General features: G+C 44.7%; 1 protein-coding gene across 1 annotated transcript in view; it reads left to right on the top strand.

Moving 5' to 3' along the window:
- RHAG (Rh associated glycoprotein) overlaps positions 1 to 21,395 on the top strand; it is a 78,043-nt gene extending 56,648 nt beyond the window's left edge. Inside the window, exon 10 of the mRNA XM_040348325.1 lies at positions 21,031 to 21,395. Within this exon, the coding sequence (XP_040204259.1) occupies positions 21,031 to 21,102 (72 nt within the window). The 3' untranslated portion in view covers positions 21,103 to 21,395. The remainder of the gene's footprint in view (positions 1 to 21,030) is intronic.
- Positions 21,396 to 22,433: the final 1,038 nt, after the last annotated feature.

Below are 22,433 nucleotides of genomic sequence, written 5' to 3'. Positions count from 1 at the left end.
AGCCGTTCACCTGGGCTGTTCCTGGAGCCCATTCAGTTCATGGCATGAGTGGGGGGCAGAAACTAGAGGTCAACTGACTGGTGAGGAATGTGGAGTGGGGAGGGGCTGGAGGAGACCCTATCTCCTGATTTCGGCATAGGTGTCACTGCTACGAGACACACAGTGAGTAACACTATTAAAAGTCCCCAAAGTGCCATTAAATGTCCCCACTACAGTTCTCAGATCAGTAGATGACCTTGATCAAGAGCACCTAAGTTGGCTGATCAAAAATCCCCCCAGAATTGCAACTCATCCCATTCCCCCCCACCCCCCTACCAAAGAGTAAGAGAAGGTATAAAAATATAGAATACATGGAAGAGAGAGGAAAAGAGGGGGAGGAACAAATAAAAAGGGAGTGAAAGAATAAGAGAACGAACAAGAAAGACGGTTAGAGCGAGGGATGGGGATTAGGATAGAGAGAGATAAAAAGGAAAGAAAGGAGCACAAAGAGAAAGAGTGGAACATCCTAAAATGTACTATAAGGGGTTTTAATACTGTATGAGTGGTAGGAACTCAGGGAGCTCTAAATGCCTGTGGGTTAGGGGTGAAAATTACTTGTCTTGCCTTGGGTGCTGACAACCCATGCTACGAAAATAATTTTACTGTTAGGGGTCCCCATAACTTGGGAAATTTTATCAAGGGGTCACAGCACTAGAAAGGTTGAGAACCCCCTGATCTAGACTGAGGATGCATGCCTACATTGTACTGTGATGCTTCTCATTGTTCTTGTGAAAGTTGGCCACAGACATTAGAGAATGGTGGGATGTAAATGTGCAATTCACCCATTTTACAAAGTTGTCTCTGTCAAGTTTGCTCTAGTTGCAGTAATGATCCTGTTTAGGACAGTGAAGGAAAAAGAGGCGCTTGATGCAGACAGTCCTGTAAAACATTATTCATTGAACAAGGTTTTCTAACCTCCATAACTGATTTGTTGACCAAGAATGCTTATTAAAGCCTCACTCCAGGCAGCAGCAATAAAAGACCCCTCCATTGGGGTCTACCTGCATGGGTTAAGTGTAGGGGTAGAGGAAAAAACTTCATTATTTACCATAGGCTTCCAATACTCCCCCAAAGTGCTTTTTTTTACCACTTCACTGGTTTCAGGATTTCTCCATAAAATGCAGGACCAGCATTCAAATTTTTATGTTAGGACAACAAATGCCCACCCCATAGCTCCCAACTGTCCCTGATTTCAAGAAACAGTCCCTGATTTCAAGAAACAGTCCCTGATTTCAAGAAACAGTCCCTGATTTCAAGGAACTGTCCCTGATTTCAAGAAACAGTCCCTGATTTCAAGGAACTGTCCCTGATTTCAAGAAACAGTCCCTGATTTCAAGGAACTGTCCCTGATTTGGAACAAAGTCCCTCTGCCCATCTTTCCTCATAGTTATATATAAAATGCACTTTTTATCTATCAAAAAGTGTTTCCCAGCGCTAAAACTTTCATCTAATTTCTAAATTGCTGCATTTGTAAATTCCAAAAGCCAATATAAAGGAATAGTAGTGGTAAAAACTATTAATGTTTTTGTAAAATTATCCTGTAAGGGGGCATGGCAGGGGGTATGTCCTATGCCTACATACTTTTGCAAATAGGTGTCCCTCATTCCCATCTCAAAAAGTGCCCTCCCATTCCAAAGCATTGGAGATCAGAGAAGGTTGGGGAGTAGTTATTAGGTTCAGGTAGGCAGGGGTTTGGATGGTGAACCCAAACCCCATCGAAATCAATGGGAGCTGAATTGGTCAAATATAAATGGGCTAATAGACAAGGGGGTATCAAGAAATAGCATGGGGGGGGGGTCTGATCACTGCCCTGGTGAACATGTGCCATACAGTATTGTCGGTTGAATTACTTAGCTTTTTTTTTTAAAGCACATAGACCACCCCCCCCCCCTCCCGAGGGTTTTCTATGGGTTTTTTTGGGGGGTGGGGAGAATGAATGTCACTTGCCACCAATTTAAACTATATCTTTTTTTTTTCTTTGTAATTTTTTTCTGCAACTACAGCAAGAATGAAAAAAAATGCATATAACCCCCCTCCCCCCAAATGCATACCAGACCGTTCATTTTGATATGGATTTAGGGGGAATTCTACGCCATACCCTGTCATGTAAGCGAATGAAGTCGATGATGTCAACAGCGGAAAGCTGTGTTAGTAATACTGCTATTATACATGAAGTTCAGCTCCTGATGAATGGGTAAAGCTTTGTTTGGACTGATTCTCAAGCTCATCCCTATGAGGAAGTGAGGAATAAGTTAGGCACTATTGCTTATACATATCCCCCTAGACCAAAGGAGCATTTAATCTTTGCAGTGTGAGAAGACCCCACTGCAAGGCTATTTTTTTTACATGTCGGAGTTCAGCTTTAATGCTGTTGTGTGCTGCCTGTCACTCAGTCCTCCCAAAAGAGCCCAATTGAGATTCATCTAAGGTCTAATGTAGCCTTTCTCAACTTTTTTAACACAGAGAAACCCTTGAAATACCTTTCCGGTCTTATGGAACACCTGCTAAAAATGACCATACCTACCGTACAACTCATGATCAATTAGAGTGATGGTCAGTAGGAAGAATGCTCCTTATATGTGTGGTCATTGGGAACAATTGCCTGCTTATAGATAGCTAAAGAGATCATTGGTGTCAGTGGGAACTTATCTGAGCGGCAGAAATTGCCTCAAGGAACAAGGTCTAAAAACCCCTATCAACCTCTGGAAAAACCCTAGGGTTCTACAGAACCCTAGCTGAGAAACCCCGGGTCTAACGTGCCACATGTCTAATCCCAAAGTAAGACTGAAACTAAAAACCATCCTTTTTTTCAGGAAAAATGGCTATTAACCACTTCCCGCCCACCATATAACAATATGACCTCGGACGTCATATGACGTGATCATGATAACAAGCTGGCGCATGCCCGTGGGTCTAACACACCGCAACACCAATCTCCATAAAGAGTCTCTGACGGAGACTCTTTACCACGTGATCAGCTGATCACTATGTAAACATAAAGAGCCACGTATCGGCTTTTCCTCACTCAAGTCTGACAGACGCAAGTAGAGGACAGCCACTCGCCTGCTCTCCTGACAGGGGGGTCTGCGCTGATTGATTATCAGCGCAGCCCCCCGAGGATGCCCACCTAGGACCACCAGGGATTGCCACCACTAATGACCACCAGGTAGTCCACCAATGGCCACCAGGGATGCCTATCCTATCTGTGGCCACATATGGAGCCAATGTGTGCCCACATATGATGCCAAGCAGTGCCCATCAGCAATACCTGCTACTGCCTCCATAGCAGTGATGCCCATCAGTGCCATCTTTCAGTGTCCATCAGTGCCACCTATCACTGCCCATCCATGCCCATCAGTTCCCCCTTTCAGTGCCTATCAGTGCTGCCTATCAGTGCCCATCAGTGCCACCCATAAGTACCCATCAGTGCTACCTATGAGTACCCATCAGTGCTGCCTATGAGTGCCCATCTGTGCCACCTATCAGTGCCCATCAGTGTTGCCTATCAGTGCCCATCAATGTAGCATATCAATGCCCATCAGTGCCACCTCATTGGTGACACCTCATCAGTGCGGCCTTATTAGTGCCTCACCAGTGCAGACTCATCAGTGCCCATCAGTGAAGGAGAAGACTTACTTATTTACAAAATGTTAAAACAAAAGTTAAGAAAAAATATTTGTTTTAATGTTCCGTCAACAAATTTTCGGTAAACATTTATTTGTTTAGCAAAAAATAAAAACCCCAGAGGTGATCAAATACCACCAAAAGATAGCTCTATCTGTAGGAACAAAATGATAAAAATGTTGTTTGGGTACAAAGCAGCATGACCGCGCAATTGTCATTTAAACAGAGACAGTGCTGAAAGCTGAAAATTGGCCTGGGCAGGAAGGGGGGAAAGTGTCTGGTATTGAAGTGGTTAACCTCACCATACTTGTCACCATGGAGTGCCAGTTTTTCTTTTTTTTTTTTTTTCTTTGTTCCGCCTCAGAGAACTATCAGGATTTTTTTTTTTGTTATTGCAAAAGTGCGTTTAAATATAATATGTCAATGAATATACAAAAGAGAAAAAATACTTAAATAAATACGTGAATGAATACATTAATTTCCCCTAGCCGAACAAGCCCTCATCCCACCCTCGTCCCACCCCCATCCCTTGTCCCTACCCTTCCACCCTCCCCTATCTCCGAAATTCCGTCTCATATTGTATCTCCCTTTGCCCAATTCTTCCTACACTATATCATCCTATCTATATAACTCGGTGAAAGTTTATAATTAACCCAGTCCTGCCATTTTTATTTAAATCCTCCTTCTCCTTCCTCTCCCATGAACCTGAGCTGTTCAGCATAATATATATCGTTGATTTTGCAAAGCCAGCTCCTCTCTGTTGGGCTCATAGGGTCCTTCCATTGTTTGGGGATCAGACTCTTTGCTGCATCTAGTACGTGGGGAAGTAAAGTTCTCATGTACTGTTTAGTTGACATATCTGTCCCGTGGAACAGACAAACCCATGGATCAGGAGGTATTTTAATTCCGGTAATTTCCTCAATTACTATTAATACGTTATTCCAGTATGTTTTAATTTTTGGACAGGTCCACCATATATGTGACATAGTACCCACTTCAAGACAGCCCCTCCAACAATATTTAGAGGTTTCATCTCGATAACGGTGTGCTATGGCCGGGGTTATATACCACCGTGCTAAGCATTTGAAGTTCATTTCGATCAATGCACAGTTAGTTGAAGAAGTATGCATCTTTTTTTTATATTTTCCTGACCTCTATCTCGGTTTTGCCCGTTTCCAATTCCTCTTCCCATTTATTAATATAAGGAGGAAAACCGAGATTTTTCAATCCCATCAATATTTTGTAAATTGAGGAGATCCCGCCCCTTCCGTTTGGTGCTAAACACAAACGCTCCAGAGGGAGCAAATTTCTATCTGACCTCGGCAAAGAGGGGAAGGAATCTACAAAATGCGTCAGCTGTATATATCGTTCAGCTCAAACAATTCTTTTTTTTTTACTTAATTCCTGGTAGGTGAGAATTTCGCCGTCTTTTAATATGTCTTTTAATTGTGCATCTGTTTTATTTATCCAGTTACCAAACAGGCCTATTTTCCCTGGTGCAAAAAAATTTGTGTCGAATAAAGGGATTAGTGGGGAATTATAGCCAGTGCCAGTTTTTCTAAGCCATTCAGGGACCTTTATGAATGAAGTGTGATAGGGAGGGGACCTTGGTGAAACAAGGGTTGTGGAGAATTCTGTTGAATAGGAATGATGGTACCATCTCTCTCATGACTTTAGCTCCCACCATTGGCCCAGATTCAAGAAGCACTTGCGCCCGCGCAACCATAGTTGCGCCGCGCAAGTGCTTACTTGCTCCGGTGTAACGAGTGCTCCTGATTCAGGAACCTCGTTACACCGAATGCAGCCTAGGATGTGACAAACATAAGCCTCCTTATGCCTTCACATCCCAGGCTGCATTCTTGCGTTGGCCGCTAGGGGGCGTGGCCTTTGTGATCGGCGTGTAGTATGCAAATTGCATACTACCACCGATTCACAAAAGTTGCGCGGGCCCTGCGTACGCAAGGTACGGAGTTTCCGTACGGCGCCTTTAGCATAAGGTTGCTCCTGCTAATAGCAGGCGCAGCCAATGCTAAAGTATAGCTGCGCCTCCCGCTCGCGACGTTCAAATTTCACGTCGTTTACGTAAGTGAACCGTGAATGGCGCTGGACGCCATTCACGTTCACTTACAAGCAAATGACGTCCTTGCGACGTCATTTGCCGCAATGCACGTCGGGAAAGTTTCCCGACGGAGCATGCCCTGTTCGCTCGGCGCGGGAGCGCGCCTAATTTAAATGATTCCTGCCCCCGGCGGGATCATTTACATTAGGCAGCCTTGCGCCCGGCTGCTTAGCATATTGCCCGCGCAATTTACGGAGCAACTGCTCCGTGAATCGCGGGCAAAGCGCAATATTTGCGTGGGCGCAGAGAAAAAAATTTGCTCTTTGCCCACGCAAATATTGCGCGATTCTACTTGAATCTGGGCCATTGACTATGAGCTTAGAATTTTATGGTTGCTACCGATACATATATTTTTAGCAAAGCCACACTGACTCAGCACAGCATTAACATTTGGGGCTGCCACAATAATGCCACGTGATCCCACTGCAATGCTGTGCTGAGACTTTTGGGCCAAAATAATGACACCCTGAGTCCCACAAGTCTTTGGATCTTGGCTCAGAAGTGTGAAAACTTGGAATCAGTAATCTGATTAATTATATGTCTGGTTATACATTACAAAGATGACCTATGCCTGTCTCTTGTACACCTTAAGTTTAATTTTCAACTCATCAAGTAGAGCATATGAGGCCGATGGCAGATGTACAGTTACAGATACAACAATACCCAGTCTATATAATTCTGCCAAAATGAACATTGCCGCGTGATAGTGGAATAGGGTAGGATGATCTAGATGAATCAGGCCACGGGTCAGGATTCAATCACTGTGGATCGGTCCAGGAAGAGGGCTTTTTTAACTTGGATATAGTATGTGGGAGCCCAAACTGAATGGCATTTGTGAAAAAAGAGGGACTAATGGGGACAAGCGGAGAAGGTGGGACTTTAAATGAAACAAAACACTAAGGGCAGAACGAATCAATCAATATAGTAAAATATGATATTTATTAATCACTTAAGCCCCGGACCATTTTGTTGCTAAATGCCCAGGCCAGGTTTTGCGATTCGGCACTGCGTCGCTTTAACAGACAATTGCGCGGCCATGCGACGTGGCTCCCAAACAAAATTGGCGTCCTTTTTTCCCCACAAATAGAGCTTTCTTTTGGTGGTATTTGATGACCTCTGCGGTTTTTATTTTTTGCGCTATAAACAAAAATAGAGCGACAATTTTGAAAAAAAAATCAATATTTTTTACTTTTTGCTATAATAAATATCCCCCAAAAACATATATAACATTTTTTTTCCTCAGTTTAGGCCGATACGTATCCTTCTACCTATTTTTGGTAAAATCACCAATAAGCGTTTATCGATTGGTTTGCGCAAAATTTATAGCTTTTACAAAATAGGGGATAGTTTTATTGCATTTGTATTAATTTTTTTTTTACTACTAATGGCGGCGATCAGCGATTTTTTTCGTGACTGCGACATTATGGCGGACACTTCGGACAATTTTGACACATTTTTGGGACCATTGTCATTTTCACAGCAAAAAATGCATTTAAATTGCATTGTTTATTGTGAAAATGACAGTTGCAGTTTGGGAGTTAACCACAGGGGGCGCTGTAGGAGTTAGTGTTCACCTAGTGTGTGTTTACAACTGTAGGACTGACGTCATCGATCGAGTCTCCCTATAAAAGGGATCACTCGATCAATACGCCGCCACAGTGAAGCACGGGGAAGCCGTGTTTACACACGGCTCTCCCTGTTCTTCAGCTCCAGGGAGCGATTGCGAGGGGGCGGCTAGAAATGAATAGCTGCACCCTCGTCCCGGATCGCTCCCCGCGGGTTACCGATCGTCGCGTGTGCCTTTTCCACAGCTACAGTAGTGAGTATGAGCCCAAAGGGCTTCTGTAACAAAAATGTGAAAAGCCATGCATCAGGGCAATGAGCTTAGCTAGTGGAAGACAAAGACCATGAAAGTGGAGCATTTAGTGTATAGAAATTCCAACATAGGTGAGACATATTAGTGTATAAAATATAGCATAAAAAGTAGTGGAAGGTATGACGAACCATCATAGAGCAGTGAAAATGTAGGTAAAAGTGAGTGTACCTGAGGTTGGAAAGAAACCATGATGTAACATGGTATTGACGTGTCCAAGTGAGTAGGAGTAAAGGTAGTAGCCAGTAACAGTGGTGGAAGAGAGGGACAGCCCGTCCGCCAAACATTGCCCCACTAACATCACGCTAAGGGTGCTGGAGAGGAGCAGCAGCCACATACGAGCAAATAATGCTTATATGCAGGAGCCCAGCTCCTCCCTTGTAACGCACACACATGGAAGAGTAACACGGCAGCACGCAGCGTCAATACTGACGTCAATCGTCAATTGTGTGAGGCGTGGCGTCAATGCGCAGCAAGTGCGTCCCCCCAGCCCTGTGGCCATAGGACGAGGGGGCAGGGGAACGCTGCGGTTCGCATCGCAGCTCCCGGATATAGAGAAAATTACACAAACCCCCAGGGGTAAGCCTCACAAATGATACATTTGGGTTAACCCAGTATAGCATAGAATCTAGAATGGCGTAGGATGTAAGTTAATGGTAAAACATGGGGTAATAAAGTAAGTAAGTGTAATGTTTCCATCCCTAATAGAATAATGAATGGCATTTGTATTCCTAAAGATCTGTATATCATAAATAACTACTACTTTATTTATTAAAATATTGATTTCACCAATTTTTTCATAATTTGCTGCATCTCAGCACTGTTGACCCTTTGCAACCTCATGGTAGCCACATCCTGCAAGTCTTTTTGGGGATGTCTCTACCAGCTTTGCAAATCTAGAGAGTGACATTTTTGCCCATTCTTCTTTGCAAAATAGCTCAAGCTCTGTCAGATTGGATGGAGAGCGTCTGTGAACAGCAATTTTCAAGTCTTGCCACAGATTCTCAATTGGATTTAGGTCTGGACTTTGACTGGGCCATTCTAACACATGAATATGCTTTGATCTAAACCATTCCATTGTAGCTCTGGCTGTATGTTTAGGTTCGTTGCCCTGCTGGAAGGTGAACCGCCACCCCAGTCTCAAGTCTCAAGTCTTTTGCAGACTCTGAAGCCCTGTACACACGACGGGATTCCAAGCGGTAAAAATTCCACCGGGAATCCCGGGGAAAAAACGAGATCCTGCTTGGTAACTTTCCCCCTGTACACATCAGAGGTTTTTCTGGGATGTGAATACTTTTTTTCAAGGCACTGTAAATGCTGGGAAATGTTCCTAATGCCGCGTACACACGACCATTTTTCGGGTTCTAAAAAATGACGTCATTAAAAACGATCGTGTGTGGGCTTCAGAGCATTTTTCGGGTTCTAAAAAATGGGCAACATTTTTTTTCAAACATGCTCTATTTTTTTCACGACGATTTTAACGTTGTCGTTTTTAAGGTTGTAAAAAATTATCATGTGTGGGCTTTAACAACGTGAAAATCCGCGCATTCTCAGAAGCAAGTTATGAGTCGGGAGCTATGAAGAAGCACTAAGGCATAGTGCAAAACGTCAGCTTTTCTTTTGTTGTGCTGTTTTTTGCTGTGGCATGTATTTTGTGATTTTTAATTAAAGGAGGAGTTTTTTTGGAGTGCGGCTGTCCCAGCTTTTTTCCTTCATCCTAACCTGCATTATGAGTCGGGAGCGCTCGTACTGGTAAAACTACCGTTCGTAATGGAGTAAGCACATTCATCACGCTGTAACAGACAGAAAAGCGCAAATCGTCTTTTACTAACACAAAATCAGCAAAAGCAGCCCAAAGGGTGGCGTCATCCGAATGGAACTTCCCCTTTATAGTTCCGTCGTACGTGTTGTACGTCACCGCGCTTTGCTAGAGCATTTTTTTTTCACGATCGTGTGTAGGCAACGTCGTTTTAATGATCGGGTTGAAAAAAACGTTGTTTTTTCTAGACCCTTAAAAACGGTCGTATGTACGCGGCATCAGACTTATTAGATCCAAAGAAACCTCTTTGATGAGTGGTGAAATGTCTTCAACATTAAAGCTGAATGTAACTAACCTATACTAGCTATAATTAATGTAATATAAGCATTGCGCTACCCTGGTAGGTGACCTACATCTACCTAATCATGTGCGATAAGCAAAATTAACCACTCCTGTTTTGTATCACCACAGCTGTCAGGTATCTTGAATATATTGTTATGGCTTCTCGTTCTCTATAAAAGCTCACAGGGAAAAGATGCCCATCATAGTGTAGTAGGTAAAAAAAATTATTTGATTTAAATACAAAGCATATATTGCACTCACATTTTTGTGTGCCTGTTTGCCGGCACCAAGCTTCTCCAGCCGTGTATGCAATCATATGAGGGAAATAGCGTTCCTCTACTTCGTTCCCCCCGAACTTGACAGCTGTGGGGATACAAAACAGGAGTGGTTATCCTGGGAATGAACCAAAGGCCTTTATTGAATGGGATCTGGTGAGTGGCCATTTTTAACGGTGATGGGAAGATCACAGAAGTGGTGAAATCACGTTGTATTTGAACACTTCACAGGAGAAATTCTTGATGATTAAGAGCACATGATTACCACATTGTGACTTTTTTTTAGTAAAGAGAAAAGGATTCATTTAGGAATCCTCCTTCACATGTATATTTAATATTATTTGTTAATAATTTTACTACACTAATTGTGGTTTAGTAACACTAAAAACATAGTTTATATATATTTTCTGTGAATTCGAAAGAGAGTAGTGCACGTTTTTGAAAATTCAACACTCGAATGATATGTTTATGTGTTTTTATATATACCGTATTTATCGGCGTATAACACGCACCGGCGGATAACACGCACACCAATTTTAAGAGGGAATTTTCTGTAAAAACTATTTTTTTTAATAAACAACTTTGAAGCAATCTAAGCCAGTCTCTGGGGTGTCCCTCACACTTTCCTGACAGATGGGAGGGGAGGGACAAAGCTAGGAGAGCAGCAGCTCTCATTCGTAATGCTGGATCGCAATGGGGTTCAGGCAAAGTAATCATAGAGCCTGGGATGTACCCAAATAATGCTGCAATACACGCCGGCTGATTTATACAATTCATTTGGGCCAGTGGCAAGGATTGGCTGTCCACCTAATAAAACTTAGTGTACGGAGTACACTTACCTCTCACACATACCTCTGAGGGGGTTGAGCGCCCGCCAGAAATCACTGAGCCGTCATCTCCTCTCCACTCGGCTCTCACGTCACACACGCACAGTCCTGCCTCCGCCATCGACATTGGACCATCTCCTGTGATAGACAGAACACTGGTCCAATGCTGGTGGCGGAGGCGGGACTGTGCGTGTGTGACGTGACAGCCAAGAGAGAGCCGAGAGGAGATGACAGCTCGGTGATTTCCGGCGGGCGCTCGTCCCCCTCCTTCACAGGAGATGGTCCAATGCCGATGGTGGAGGTGGGACTGTGCGTGTGTGACGTGACAGCCGAGTGAGAGCCAAGAGGAGATGACGGCTCGGTGATTTCCGGCGGGCGCTCGTCCCCCTCCTTCCCCTTCGAGGTATGCTATCGGCGTATAGCGCGCACCCGTGATTTTCAGGGGAAAAAAGTGAGCGGTAAACGCCGATAAATACAGTACATATGCATTTTTTTTTAAAAACATACGTACAACTTTTGGTGGATTGTCACTTATTGGTAAATTTGTGGAGGAATAGCACAAGGCGATACTTATAGATGTTAATTCATTTTGCTTATCGCACATGATTAGGTAGATGTAGGTCACCTTCCAGGGTAGCGCAATCCTTATATTACATTAATTATACTTTGGGCGAGCCACCATTGAGCGACTTGCACCCTTCTGATTGCAGCAAACCATTCAATATAGAATACGATTTTTTTCCATTTGCACCAGTAACATCCGTCCCATATACCGGTATATACTAGCTATAGTCTGAAAGAGCTGTAAAGCATATTTTCAGATGGACCGACGTTTCTTCTATTACCAGGAACTACCTATTTCTCAGCCAGCAAAAAAGCTTTATACTAAGGCCCCATACTCACGACCAAACATGTCTGCTGAAACTGGTCCGCGGGCCAGTTTCAGCAGACATGTTCGGTCGTGTGTGGGCGCGAGCGGGCCGAATTCCAGCAAACATTTGCCCGCCGGGCCTTTTCCCAGCAGACAAATATTCCTGGACGTGTTTTAAAACCGTCCGCTGGAATCCTGCCCGCTCGGACATGTACGGTCGTCAGTACAGACCTACCGTACATGTCCAGGCGCCCGCCGTCCCTCGCATGCGTCGAATGACTTCGACGCATGCGTGGAAGCATTTTAAAGGCGGGCCGCCCACGTCGCTGCGTCATTGTCGCGGCGACACCGCGGACACGCCCCGCGTATTGTTTACGCGCGGACTTCTGTACGATGGTGTGTACAACCATCGTACAGAAGCCCTCTGGCAGACATGTATGGTGAAAACGGTCCGACGGACCGCTTTCACCATACATGTTTGTTCGTGTGTACCCGGCCTTACATATAATTATCTACGTGGTAAACAGCCATATCCTGCTTAAACTCAGACCCATATGCTGTAATTTATTTATTTGTTCATGGATGGAACAACGGCAGCGTACTGTATCTGAACAGCCTGGGATATAAAAGTATGCTTGCTGCACAAAGTGGCCCAACAGGTTTTGCTAAATTATTTACACAATGCATCATAGACGACATCTGAAAAATAAAGTAATGAATGGTTCAGTTTCTACCTAGTGGGCATGTTCCCAACAATTCTTCCATAACTGTAGCTGCAAGCGGCAGCTTCGAACTCGCTTTGGCCACGCATATTCTTCCAGTTGTCAAGGGGTGTATCTGGAGGCTCTCAGTGCTATCCTCCTTCCCAACATCAGATATCAGGTGTGTCTAATTCAATTTTATCATGGGCCGCATCAGCATTATGATTGCCCTCAAAAGGGCCGTTTGTATCTGTAAGATTAGATGTCCAGCGCATCCCCTCCCCTTACATTAGATGTTAAGACTAGAGCCACCCCACCATCAGAAGTTGAGTCCCCCACCCTCCCTGAAATTACAGTGCACCCCACTTACCTTATGCTGCTGGGAAGAAGCTGGAAGCATTGCTTGAAAGCAGAAAGTACAGGGTCTGGAGAAGGACCAGAGGGGGGCTGGAGATATCCCGTGGGCCTTGTGTTTGACACCTGTGGCTTACTGCTTTGGCTTCTGGGTCAATTACCAACCAAATCATTAAGAGCATATTGAGTCCCATTGAACCCCAACAATAAGAGACTTTTTGTTCTATGTGTTTTAAATCACACTTTCAGTATCTGAATTTAAATACCATAGATGTCATCTAACAAATCAGAACAGGCAACTAATCTCATATCTATGGATTGCATAAAAGATGCATAGAAGAATATCACTGATAAAACCCTTTGTTGTTTATTCGAATGTCCAAATTCAACAATGTCAACAAAACTGTTATGAATGAATTCATTCATGACAGCAGTATTTTCTATGCTGTGATTAGTCCATAGCTATCACATGGTACCTGGGCCAATTACAGAACCTTATACCATGTGATTAGCTGTAGCCAATCACTAGTGATCACAGCTGTCATAAATGTAATCCATTCATGACAGTTGAAAATGTTGCTTGTACAATGATTATCATTCATTGTAACAGCAGACAAAGTGTAAGATCAATTTTCAAATATACAGTATATAGCATAGTTTGTAGATGCTATAACTTTCACATAAACCAATTAATATGCACTTATTGGGATTTATGTTTACCAAAGACATAGCAGAATACATTTTGGCCTACATTTATGATGAAATTTGACATTTTTATTGGATATGTTTTATAACAGAAAGTAGAAAACTTAGGGCCAGATTCACAAAGCACTTACGCCGATGTATCTCGAGATGCGTGGCGTAATTGAAAAATGCGCCGCGCGTATTTTTGCGCCTGATCCTCAAATCGAAATACGCCTGAAAACCATTTTTTTCCATCCTACCTAAAACAATTACACCGGCGCTTCTTCGAGCGCAAAATACGCTAGACACACCATTGTTTTGCTAGGCAAATATGCAAATGGGGGAGATAAGGCAAACCACAAAATTAGGTGTGTGCGGCGTAGGCTACGCCCTGTGCGCATCTGTTAGTTTCCCGGAGTAATTTTACACTTTATAAAAGGTGCCTTAACTTTGCTCCAGCCGTGTAAAGGTCAGCTAAAGCAACACCATTAAGGAAGAGCTGAGCACACACACTTGCCGGACTACAATCTGTCAGCCAACATGCCAGGGGCATCCATGCTCATAACTATACTAGTGACTTTAGAGGCACAAAGAAGGAGGAGGGAACGGAGGAGCAGGAGGAGGAGGGAACGGAGGAGGAGGAGGAGGGCACAGGAGAGGGTATACCCCAGACGCCTAGATGTGTTTGGCATGTGTGATTCTGAGGTATATCGCAACTTCAGATTCAACCGTGAAGCCATCCTGGAAATCACCAGAATCCTGCAGGATGATCTCACCAGCCCAACACAACGCTCACATGCAGTGCAGCCACTGATCAAGGTACTGGCAACACTGCATTTCCTGGCCACTGGCTCTTTTCAGCGCACAAGTGGAGGTGTGGCTGGGATGTCACAATCCTCCATTAGCAGATGTGTGCACCAGGTTGTCCCTGCAATCCTGAGACGCATGGCCAACCAAATCCTCAAACCCACCCAGGAGGTCCAGCGAATGAACACAATGATAGATTTTTACAAAATTGCAGGATTCCCACGCACCATCGGGGCCATTGATTGCACACATGTGGTACTACAGCCCCCCCATGAGACAGAGCACATGTACCGCAATAGGAAGCATTGGCACTCAATCAATGTCCAGGTGATAGTGGATGCCCACTCCTCATATGGCACGTCCGTGCCAAACACCCAGGATCCAGCCATGACAGCTTCATATACCGTCAGAGCAACATCTCCAGGGAATTTGAACAGAACGTGTATGGGGACAGCTGGCTGGTTGGTGAGTGACATGGGTGTCAGGTATGACTGTCCCCCCCCATGATGCAGACATCACGAGGGGCACATGCATGACTAACATCCTCCTGTCTTTTCCCTTCCAAGTGACTCTGCATATGCACTGGGACCCCATCTCATGACTCCATTCCGGAACCCCCAAACCCCAGGAGAGGAAAGATACAATGCTGCACACATACTTACCCGTGCAGTGGTGGAACGCACATTTGGCCTCCTGAAGTCACGTTTCCGATGCCTGGATAAGTCTGGGGGTACCCTGTTGTATTCCCCAGACTTTGTGTGCCAGATCATCGGTACATGTTGCATGCTGCACAACTTCGCAGTGAGAAGGGGCCTGGAGATTGACATACGTGATGACCTGACCCCCCAACCAGACAATCCCCCCCTAACCCAGGGTACCCCCTCTTCTGAGGGAAGAGCAGCTAGGAGATGCCTCGCAGAAGGCATCTTTGCACATTAAACACACACATTAAACATGGCACAATGAGAATGCATGCATGCACACCCACTGTGGTCCCTAGCACAGACACATCACATGCACATCTAATTGGATTAGACCCAAGAAAACCACATGGTATTAGGGAGCAGCAACGCCACGCCACGGCTCCAATTATGTCACTGTGCATTCATACACCTTTCACATGGACCTGGGATCACTTCTCCCTGGTCCTGGGGATCCCTACTCCACCAAAAATGAGGGTGACACCCTTTTTCACCAGGAATGTCACCCCCACATTCACACATCATTCACACACATAAAACAAATCATAATCACAGTATAAAATCATAAAAAAAATCCAAAAGAACATCCCTACATATCACCGGTGGCGTGAGCTACGCCTGGGCCGGCCACGGCCACGGGCCCTCAGGGGAGACTCATGGGGGGGGAAGCAGGGGAAGGAGGATCCTCATGGGGGGGGCAGGGGAAGGAGGAGCCTCCCCGGGTGGCTGCCCACCTGCTGGCCTGCCCTCCAAGGCCACGGCGATCCTGGTCAGGCCCAGAGTGAGGGCTGCCGTATTGGCCTGGAGAGCCTGGGTGTTGTCCTGGACAGCCTGGGTCAGGGCAGTCACCTCAAGGGCCACGCCTGTTGAGGCGGCCTGCAGCTCACTGAAAAAGTTGATGAATGCAACAGTATTTGTGCCCACGTCACTGACTGACTCCTTGATAGCGGCCAGGCTCTCCTCCATCTGGGCCAAAGTCCGGCTGACCTGACCCAGATGTTGTGTCTGCCGGGCCTGGTCCCTCTGCAGATTTGCAGGCAGGAGCTCGGCCACCCCCCTGGTCTTCTGGGTGGCCTTCCTGCCTGCAGTTGAGGCTTGTGGCCTGGGAGGAGGGGAGCCCCCTGGGGGGGGCCTGTTAGGGGAGGAGTGGGAGGGACTACCCCTGATGGTGGCCTGACTGCCTCCAGCTGAGGCTTGAGGCCTGGGAGCAGGGGATCCCCCTGGGGGGCAGCCCTGTTGGGGGAGGAGTGGGAGGGACTACCCCTGAAGGTGGCCTGACTGCTGTCAGCCACAAGGGAATCCTCATCCCAACACTCCATCACTTCTCGGGCAAGCTCCATCGGATCATCCTCAACCTCCCCCCCCTCATCCTCCTCCCCCTGAACCTCCTCATGAGGGGAGTTGCGGCCACTCCCCTGCCCTGGGGACTCCTGCCGTTCTGGTGGCTCCTCAGCAGACTGTTGTCCTGGGGGTGGTGCAGCCTGGCCTGATGGCCCAACAACCTCCTGGCCTGATGGCCCAGTAATCTCCTGGCCATCTGTGGAGGACACAAAACATACACAGGTTGAAGGATCCACACACTTGGCACAGAAGGGCGGAAGCCGCCTGGAAAAGAAGTCCTGCAGAGGATAACCTCATCATCTACAAGGCAATAACAACACGATATCATAAAGAAATCTTCAAAGCCAAGAAACATCATTTTTCTATGGCGATTAACAGCGCCCTAAACCGCCCCCGCGAACTCTTCAAGATGGTCACCCAGGCCATGAATCCAGGATGTCTTGAAGTCCCCAACTCAGACACCCAAGAGTTCTGCAATGAACTATCGGATTTCTTCATCAACAAAATTGAAAGAATCCGGGAAAGCATCATGCAAAACAATACCCCCCTCAACCCCACCGTCAATCAACCACAAAACACCCACAGAAACGCTCTACAATCAACAAAGTTCACTCTGGAACCGATCTCCATCGATACCACAAAAAATATCATTGGTGCTTTGCGGAACAGCACATTGCCCAATGATATCATCCCCACCAAACTGCTGAAGGAATGTGCCGACATCCTGGCACCACCCATCACACAGCTTATAAACCAGTCATTTAAGGAAGGCACAGTGCCATCCCTGTTGAAAGAGGGCACAATCCACCCCATCTTGAAAAAACCTAACCTGGATCCCAAGGACCCAACTCACCGCCGTCCCATAACAGGCCTAAATGTTCTCTCCAAGATAATGGAGAAAGTAGTGGTACAACAGCTGCAACAGCATCTAGATACCCACAATCTACTGGATCCATTACAATCAGGCTTCCGTCCCGGACACGGGACAGAAACGGCCTTACTCAAAATATGGGACGATGCCCTCGAGGCCGCAGACGAAGGAGAATCTTGTCTCCTGGTTCTGCTGGACCTAAGCGCAGCCTTTGACACGGTAGACCACAAACTGTTACTGATGCGACTAGCCAAGGTAGCAGAAGTCACAGAAGGTGATTTACCATGGTTTTCTTCCTTTCTTGAAAACCGATCACAAACCGTTAAATTGGGTTGTTTCACGTCGGAAAAGCACACAATGTCATGTGGAGTCCCCCAAGGATCCCCCCTGTCACCGGTGCTTTTCAACATCTATCTTCGCCCTCTCTTTGATATTATCAGTAGCCAAGAACTACTCTATCACTCTTATGCAGACGATACGCAACTGTATTTTCGCATCTGCAACAAAAAGGATCATCATCCCAGTTTAGAGAAATGTCTCTCTTTGATAGAAAACTGGATGACTAAGAGTTATCTTAAACTCAACAGTTCAAAAACAGAACTCCTTATGTTTCACGCCAGCCGAAAGAGTCAACTGGCAACAACCTGGACACCGCCGCCCATTCTGGGCCAAATCATCACCCCTAGCTCCAAAGTCAAAAGTCTCGGGGTCATCTTCGACACCTTCATGACAATGGACGCACAAATAGGGTCAGTAGTCAGCGGAGCGCACCATCTGTTGCGCCTACTACGCAGACTTATTCCATTTATCCCCAAAGAAGACAGTCGTGGTGGGAACAATCGTGAATTCCAGACTGGACTATGCTAACGCCCTGTACCTCGGACTCCCAAAGTACCAAATCTCCCGTCTGCAAGTCGTTCAGAATACGGCCGCCAGAATGGTGACTGGGAAAAAAAATGGGAATCAATCTCACCTTCGTTGAGATCCCTTCACTGGCTGCCAGTAAAAGACAGAATTGCATTTAAAGCACTCTGCCTGACACATAAGTGCATCCATGGGAAGGCTCCGCAATATCTTTGCGACAAGATAGAACCTCACAATTCGAATCGCGTTCTGCGATCCACCGACCAAAATCTGGTCAGGGTACCAAAAACCAAATACAAGTCCAAAGGAGAAAGAAGGTTTGCTTTTCAGGGTCCTAGACTATGGAACGCTTTACCAACCAGCATTCGGTTGGAGGAAAACCACCTGACTTTCAGAAGACAGATCAAAACTCTGCTCTTTTGATGTCATGAGACACGAACAACTAGCGCCCAGAAGCGATTCAGTTCGCATGCGCCGCGCTTTATACGTTTTTCATTCATTCATTCATTCATATTCCCTTCCCCCACCCACACATGCTACTCACCAGATGGAAAGAAAAAAAAACTTACCTGTCCTCACAGGATCATCAGAGTCAAAGCCAGGCAGGCCCACCACTTGCTGGCTATGGAAGCACCAGGCCACCGCACGTTCCTCCTCAGTCCACCTTAGGGTGCAAGGTGGACCTCCTCCAGTGCCCCTGGCATGGGCTGTTTGCTTGGCCAGCTTCTCCCGGACCAGGCTCCTAAGATCGTTGATCTTCTTCTGAATCCCACTGGGGGTTCTTGTCTCCCCCCCCCTCCGCATTGATCCGATCAGTAATCTGTTGTATGATCACCCTCTTCCTGGTCGGGGTGACGTGCCAGCTGTTAGGGGCCATGCAAAAATCGCCCATATTGGGTGATAGCCCTGGCCAGTATGTGCTTCTCACGCACAGAGAAGTTGAGTTTCCTTCTTTTAGGTTCCATCTCACCAAACAGCACTTGGCAACAAACAGACACTAAATTCAAACAGATCAAACAAACACAGAAACATACAGAACAAACCAACAAAAAGACACAGAACAGACACAAAAAGACACAGAACAAACACACAAAAAAATTCAGACAGCAAAAACCAAACACCAAAAAAGAAAAAACACAAGCAGACAGCTAATACAAATTCAGACAAAAAACACAGAAGAAACAGACACAAAAAACACTCAGAAAATACACACACCTACTACAACCTCCTACTACAATAAATCTTTAATATGACACTACACTCACCAACAAACAGCCACAGACAACAGAGCAAAAGACACTTGCTTTAGGAAGGGAAACACAGGGATGTACTTTTGCAATGGAAGTGCGTTTGTCTGGGGTTATTCTCAAACTAAGTATGCTTTGCCTTTTTCCTATCTCACTGATTGCGCCGAGCCGAGTTCTGCACATGCCCAGTGAGGTGCAGATTTGTGCGCGCATGCGCAGTACGGCCGGCCCTTCATTTGCATGGGGTCACGGCTCATTTCAATGGAGCACGCCCACTTTCCTTCCCACTTGCAATAACCCCGCCTTACGCCTCGGAATTTACGTCGCGCTGGTGCAATTTTGGGCGCAAATGCGCTGTGGATACGGCACTTACGTCACAAAATTAAGGCGCCGTAACTTTAATGATATACGTTTTGAGTAACTTAATTTGCACCGTTCTACGTGAATCTGGCCCCAATATATTTTTTATTTAGTTATATATTTATATTTTTGTAAATGTTTGGTCTTTTTTCATTTATATTTAAAAAAAAAAAAACTGTGGTGTTTAAATACCACCAAAAGAAACTCTGTGTGAAAAAAATTTATAAAACATTTAATTTGTGTACAATATTGCACAATAAGTAGTGCAGTGCTGAATAGCAAAAAATGTCCTAGTCATAAAGGGGGGTTAAACCTTCAGGAGCTGAGGTGGAGGGAGCCCCACCATGCTGGTAAAATGGGCATTACAATAAAAAGGAACTAACCCTCCTCTACCTATTCATCTGCATGTTCATCTCCATTGTATTCATTTTATAACTCCTGCGCTGTAGAAAATCAAAAAAGCACAAAATAGCTGCAGACATACAGTACATTTAGAGCACATGTGTCAAACACGCGGGCGAATGCGGCCCTTCAGGCCATTTCATGTGTCCCCTGTGCCCAGGGGGAAGGGTGGAAGTGAGATTTGAAAAGCCTATGAAATAGAGCTGATTCTGAACACTATGCAAAGCACACCCCTAAACTCTGCACTTTATACGTAGCGCACCCCGAAACTCTGCACTCTGTACGTAGCACACCCCTCCCTGAACTTTGCACTTTGTATGTAGCGTACCCCTCCCAAAACGCTGCACTCTGTATGTAGTACACCCCTGAACTCTGCGCTCTGTACATAGCACACCCCTAAACTCTGCACTTTGTATGTAGCGCACCCCTAAACTCTGCACTCTGTACATAGCGCACATCTGAACTCTGTATGAAGCTCATAGCTAAACTCTTCACTCTGTACATAGTGCACCCCTGAACTCTGCACTCTGTACATAACACATACCTGAACTATGCACTCTGTATGTAGCACACCCATGAACTCTGCACTCTGTATGTAGTACACCCCTAAACTTCACACACAATCCATTCTTGGTATTTATTGTCTCTTTAAGATCCCCCCACTTGAATTTGGCTACACCCATCGTTCAATACAGTTTGTGTATGTGTGTGTGTGTGGGTGTGGTTGAATTCCTGCACCAATTCTTTGAGAAATAAAGCCCTTCATAAACTTATATGGTCTTACAGATACATCTGGCCCATTGAGTTCAACCATAATGCTAATGCGGCTCGTGATGAAATTGAGTTTGACACCCCTGCTTTAGAGCATTAAACCTTAACCCACAATTAAAATTACTTTTTAGAAATACTGTTTTTTTGTATACAATTATTTACTGCATAAAACAAGTCTCTCCTATTTTGCTCTTTCAGGTTCCTCTAGAAGAAGAAGAACATGACAACCACTATCAAGGAGAACACGGGAAGATCAAAATGGAGGCATAGAAAGGACAAGCCAGCCCGTACTTTTCTCTGATCAAACTATTCCTTTAACTTACAAAAAAGTTAATTGTGTCTACTTTACTCTATATCCATTACAGTATAGAAAGACATAATTTAAAAGGCCACTAAATCTTTTTAGGATCTGAGATAAAGTCAAAGGCAGTTTACATTGAACTCTTCTATCTAAATCTGATTCTGTATAGTTTTTCTTCTAGAGATTAAACTTTGTAGTGTTCCAACCTCCAAAATGGGGGTTGGAAAATAGGAACTTTCAATGTGCCACAAATATATATATAAAAACATACTTAAAAATAAACTTTATTTTTACATTCAAATTTGAATAAAATCCACAACAAAAGGTTGCCAATTCTATTGTCTGACTTTTATAATACAATAGAATTGAGAATCAATTGTTGTAAAATTTCAATGTAAACAAAGTTGTATTTCTATTTTATATATATATATATATATATATATATATATATATATATATATACATACATGTATGCAATCTGTAGGATGGTTACACCTACAGTAGGAGATATTAGAAAAATTACCCCTCTTGTAGCTCCCATGCAAGCAACTCAAAGACCCACATTATATTGTTCCTAATGTGGCTAAGCAATTAAAAGTCTATCACCTATAATCAGAGTTTTTTTTCTCAGAAAATAGGTGCAGGAACTCAACCACGACTCCGTTCAGATTTCACAAACAGTAGAAGGGTCTTAAAGGTGCATTACATACCAGGATTGCATTACATACAGAGTGCAGAGTTCAGTGGGGTTACACACAGAGTGCAGAGCTGTCACCTGTAAACACAGAAACCAGACTTCTGTGTTTACAAGTGATTGTGGTGAGCAGGCACCAAAGGGTCTGAGCCAGAGGTGGTGGAACTGAGTTCCCCCAAGTTCCCCCTGAAAAAAAGCCCTGCCTATAATACATTATTAATATAGAATTATGCTTGAAAAAGAAGCTGCAATCCTAGATGTCACCAGCAGGTGCTGCTACAGAAAATATTTGAAATTGCACCCTCTGGTCTTGGTAAAATTTGGTACACCCGGCTAATGATTCTCTTCAAGAGAAAACTGTATTTTCCTTTTGGAAGTTAAAAAGGGGGAAAAGAAGTCTCAAATAGTGATAAAGGGCTACCAGTCTAAATATAGGACCTCCTCTTCAATGTCTTCTACCTACTTGGTTGGGCATAGAAGATATTAGGCTGCATGTAGCCAAATACCAAAGGTTTAAAACGTTTCAAATATTTCAAGACCTGTGATGCTAAATGATTTTCTTTTTTATTTTCAATGAACTGATTTCACTTTTTTTTTCCAAAGTAA

The sequence above is a fragment of the Rana temporaria genome, chromosome 4 (genome assembly GCF_905171775.1).
Source record: "Rana temporaria chromosome 4, aRanTem1.1, whole genome shotgun sequence".
In the NCBI taxonomy this organism is placed as follows: Eukaryota; Metazoa; Chordata; class Amphibia; order Anura; family Ranidae; genus Rana; species Rana temporaria.
Note: the sequence above shows the minus strand (reverse complement) of the source record. Positions and strands in the feature narration are given on the sequence as shown.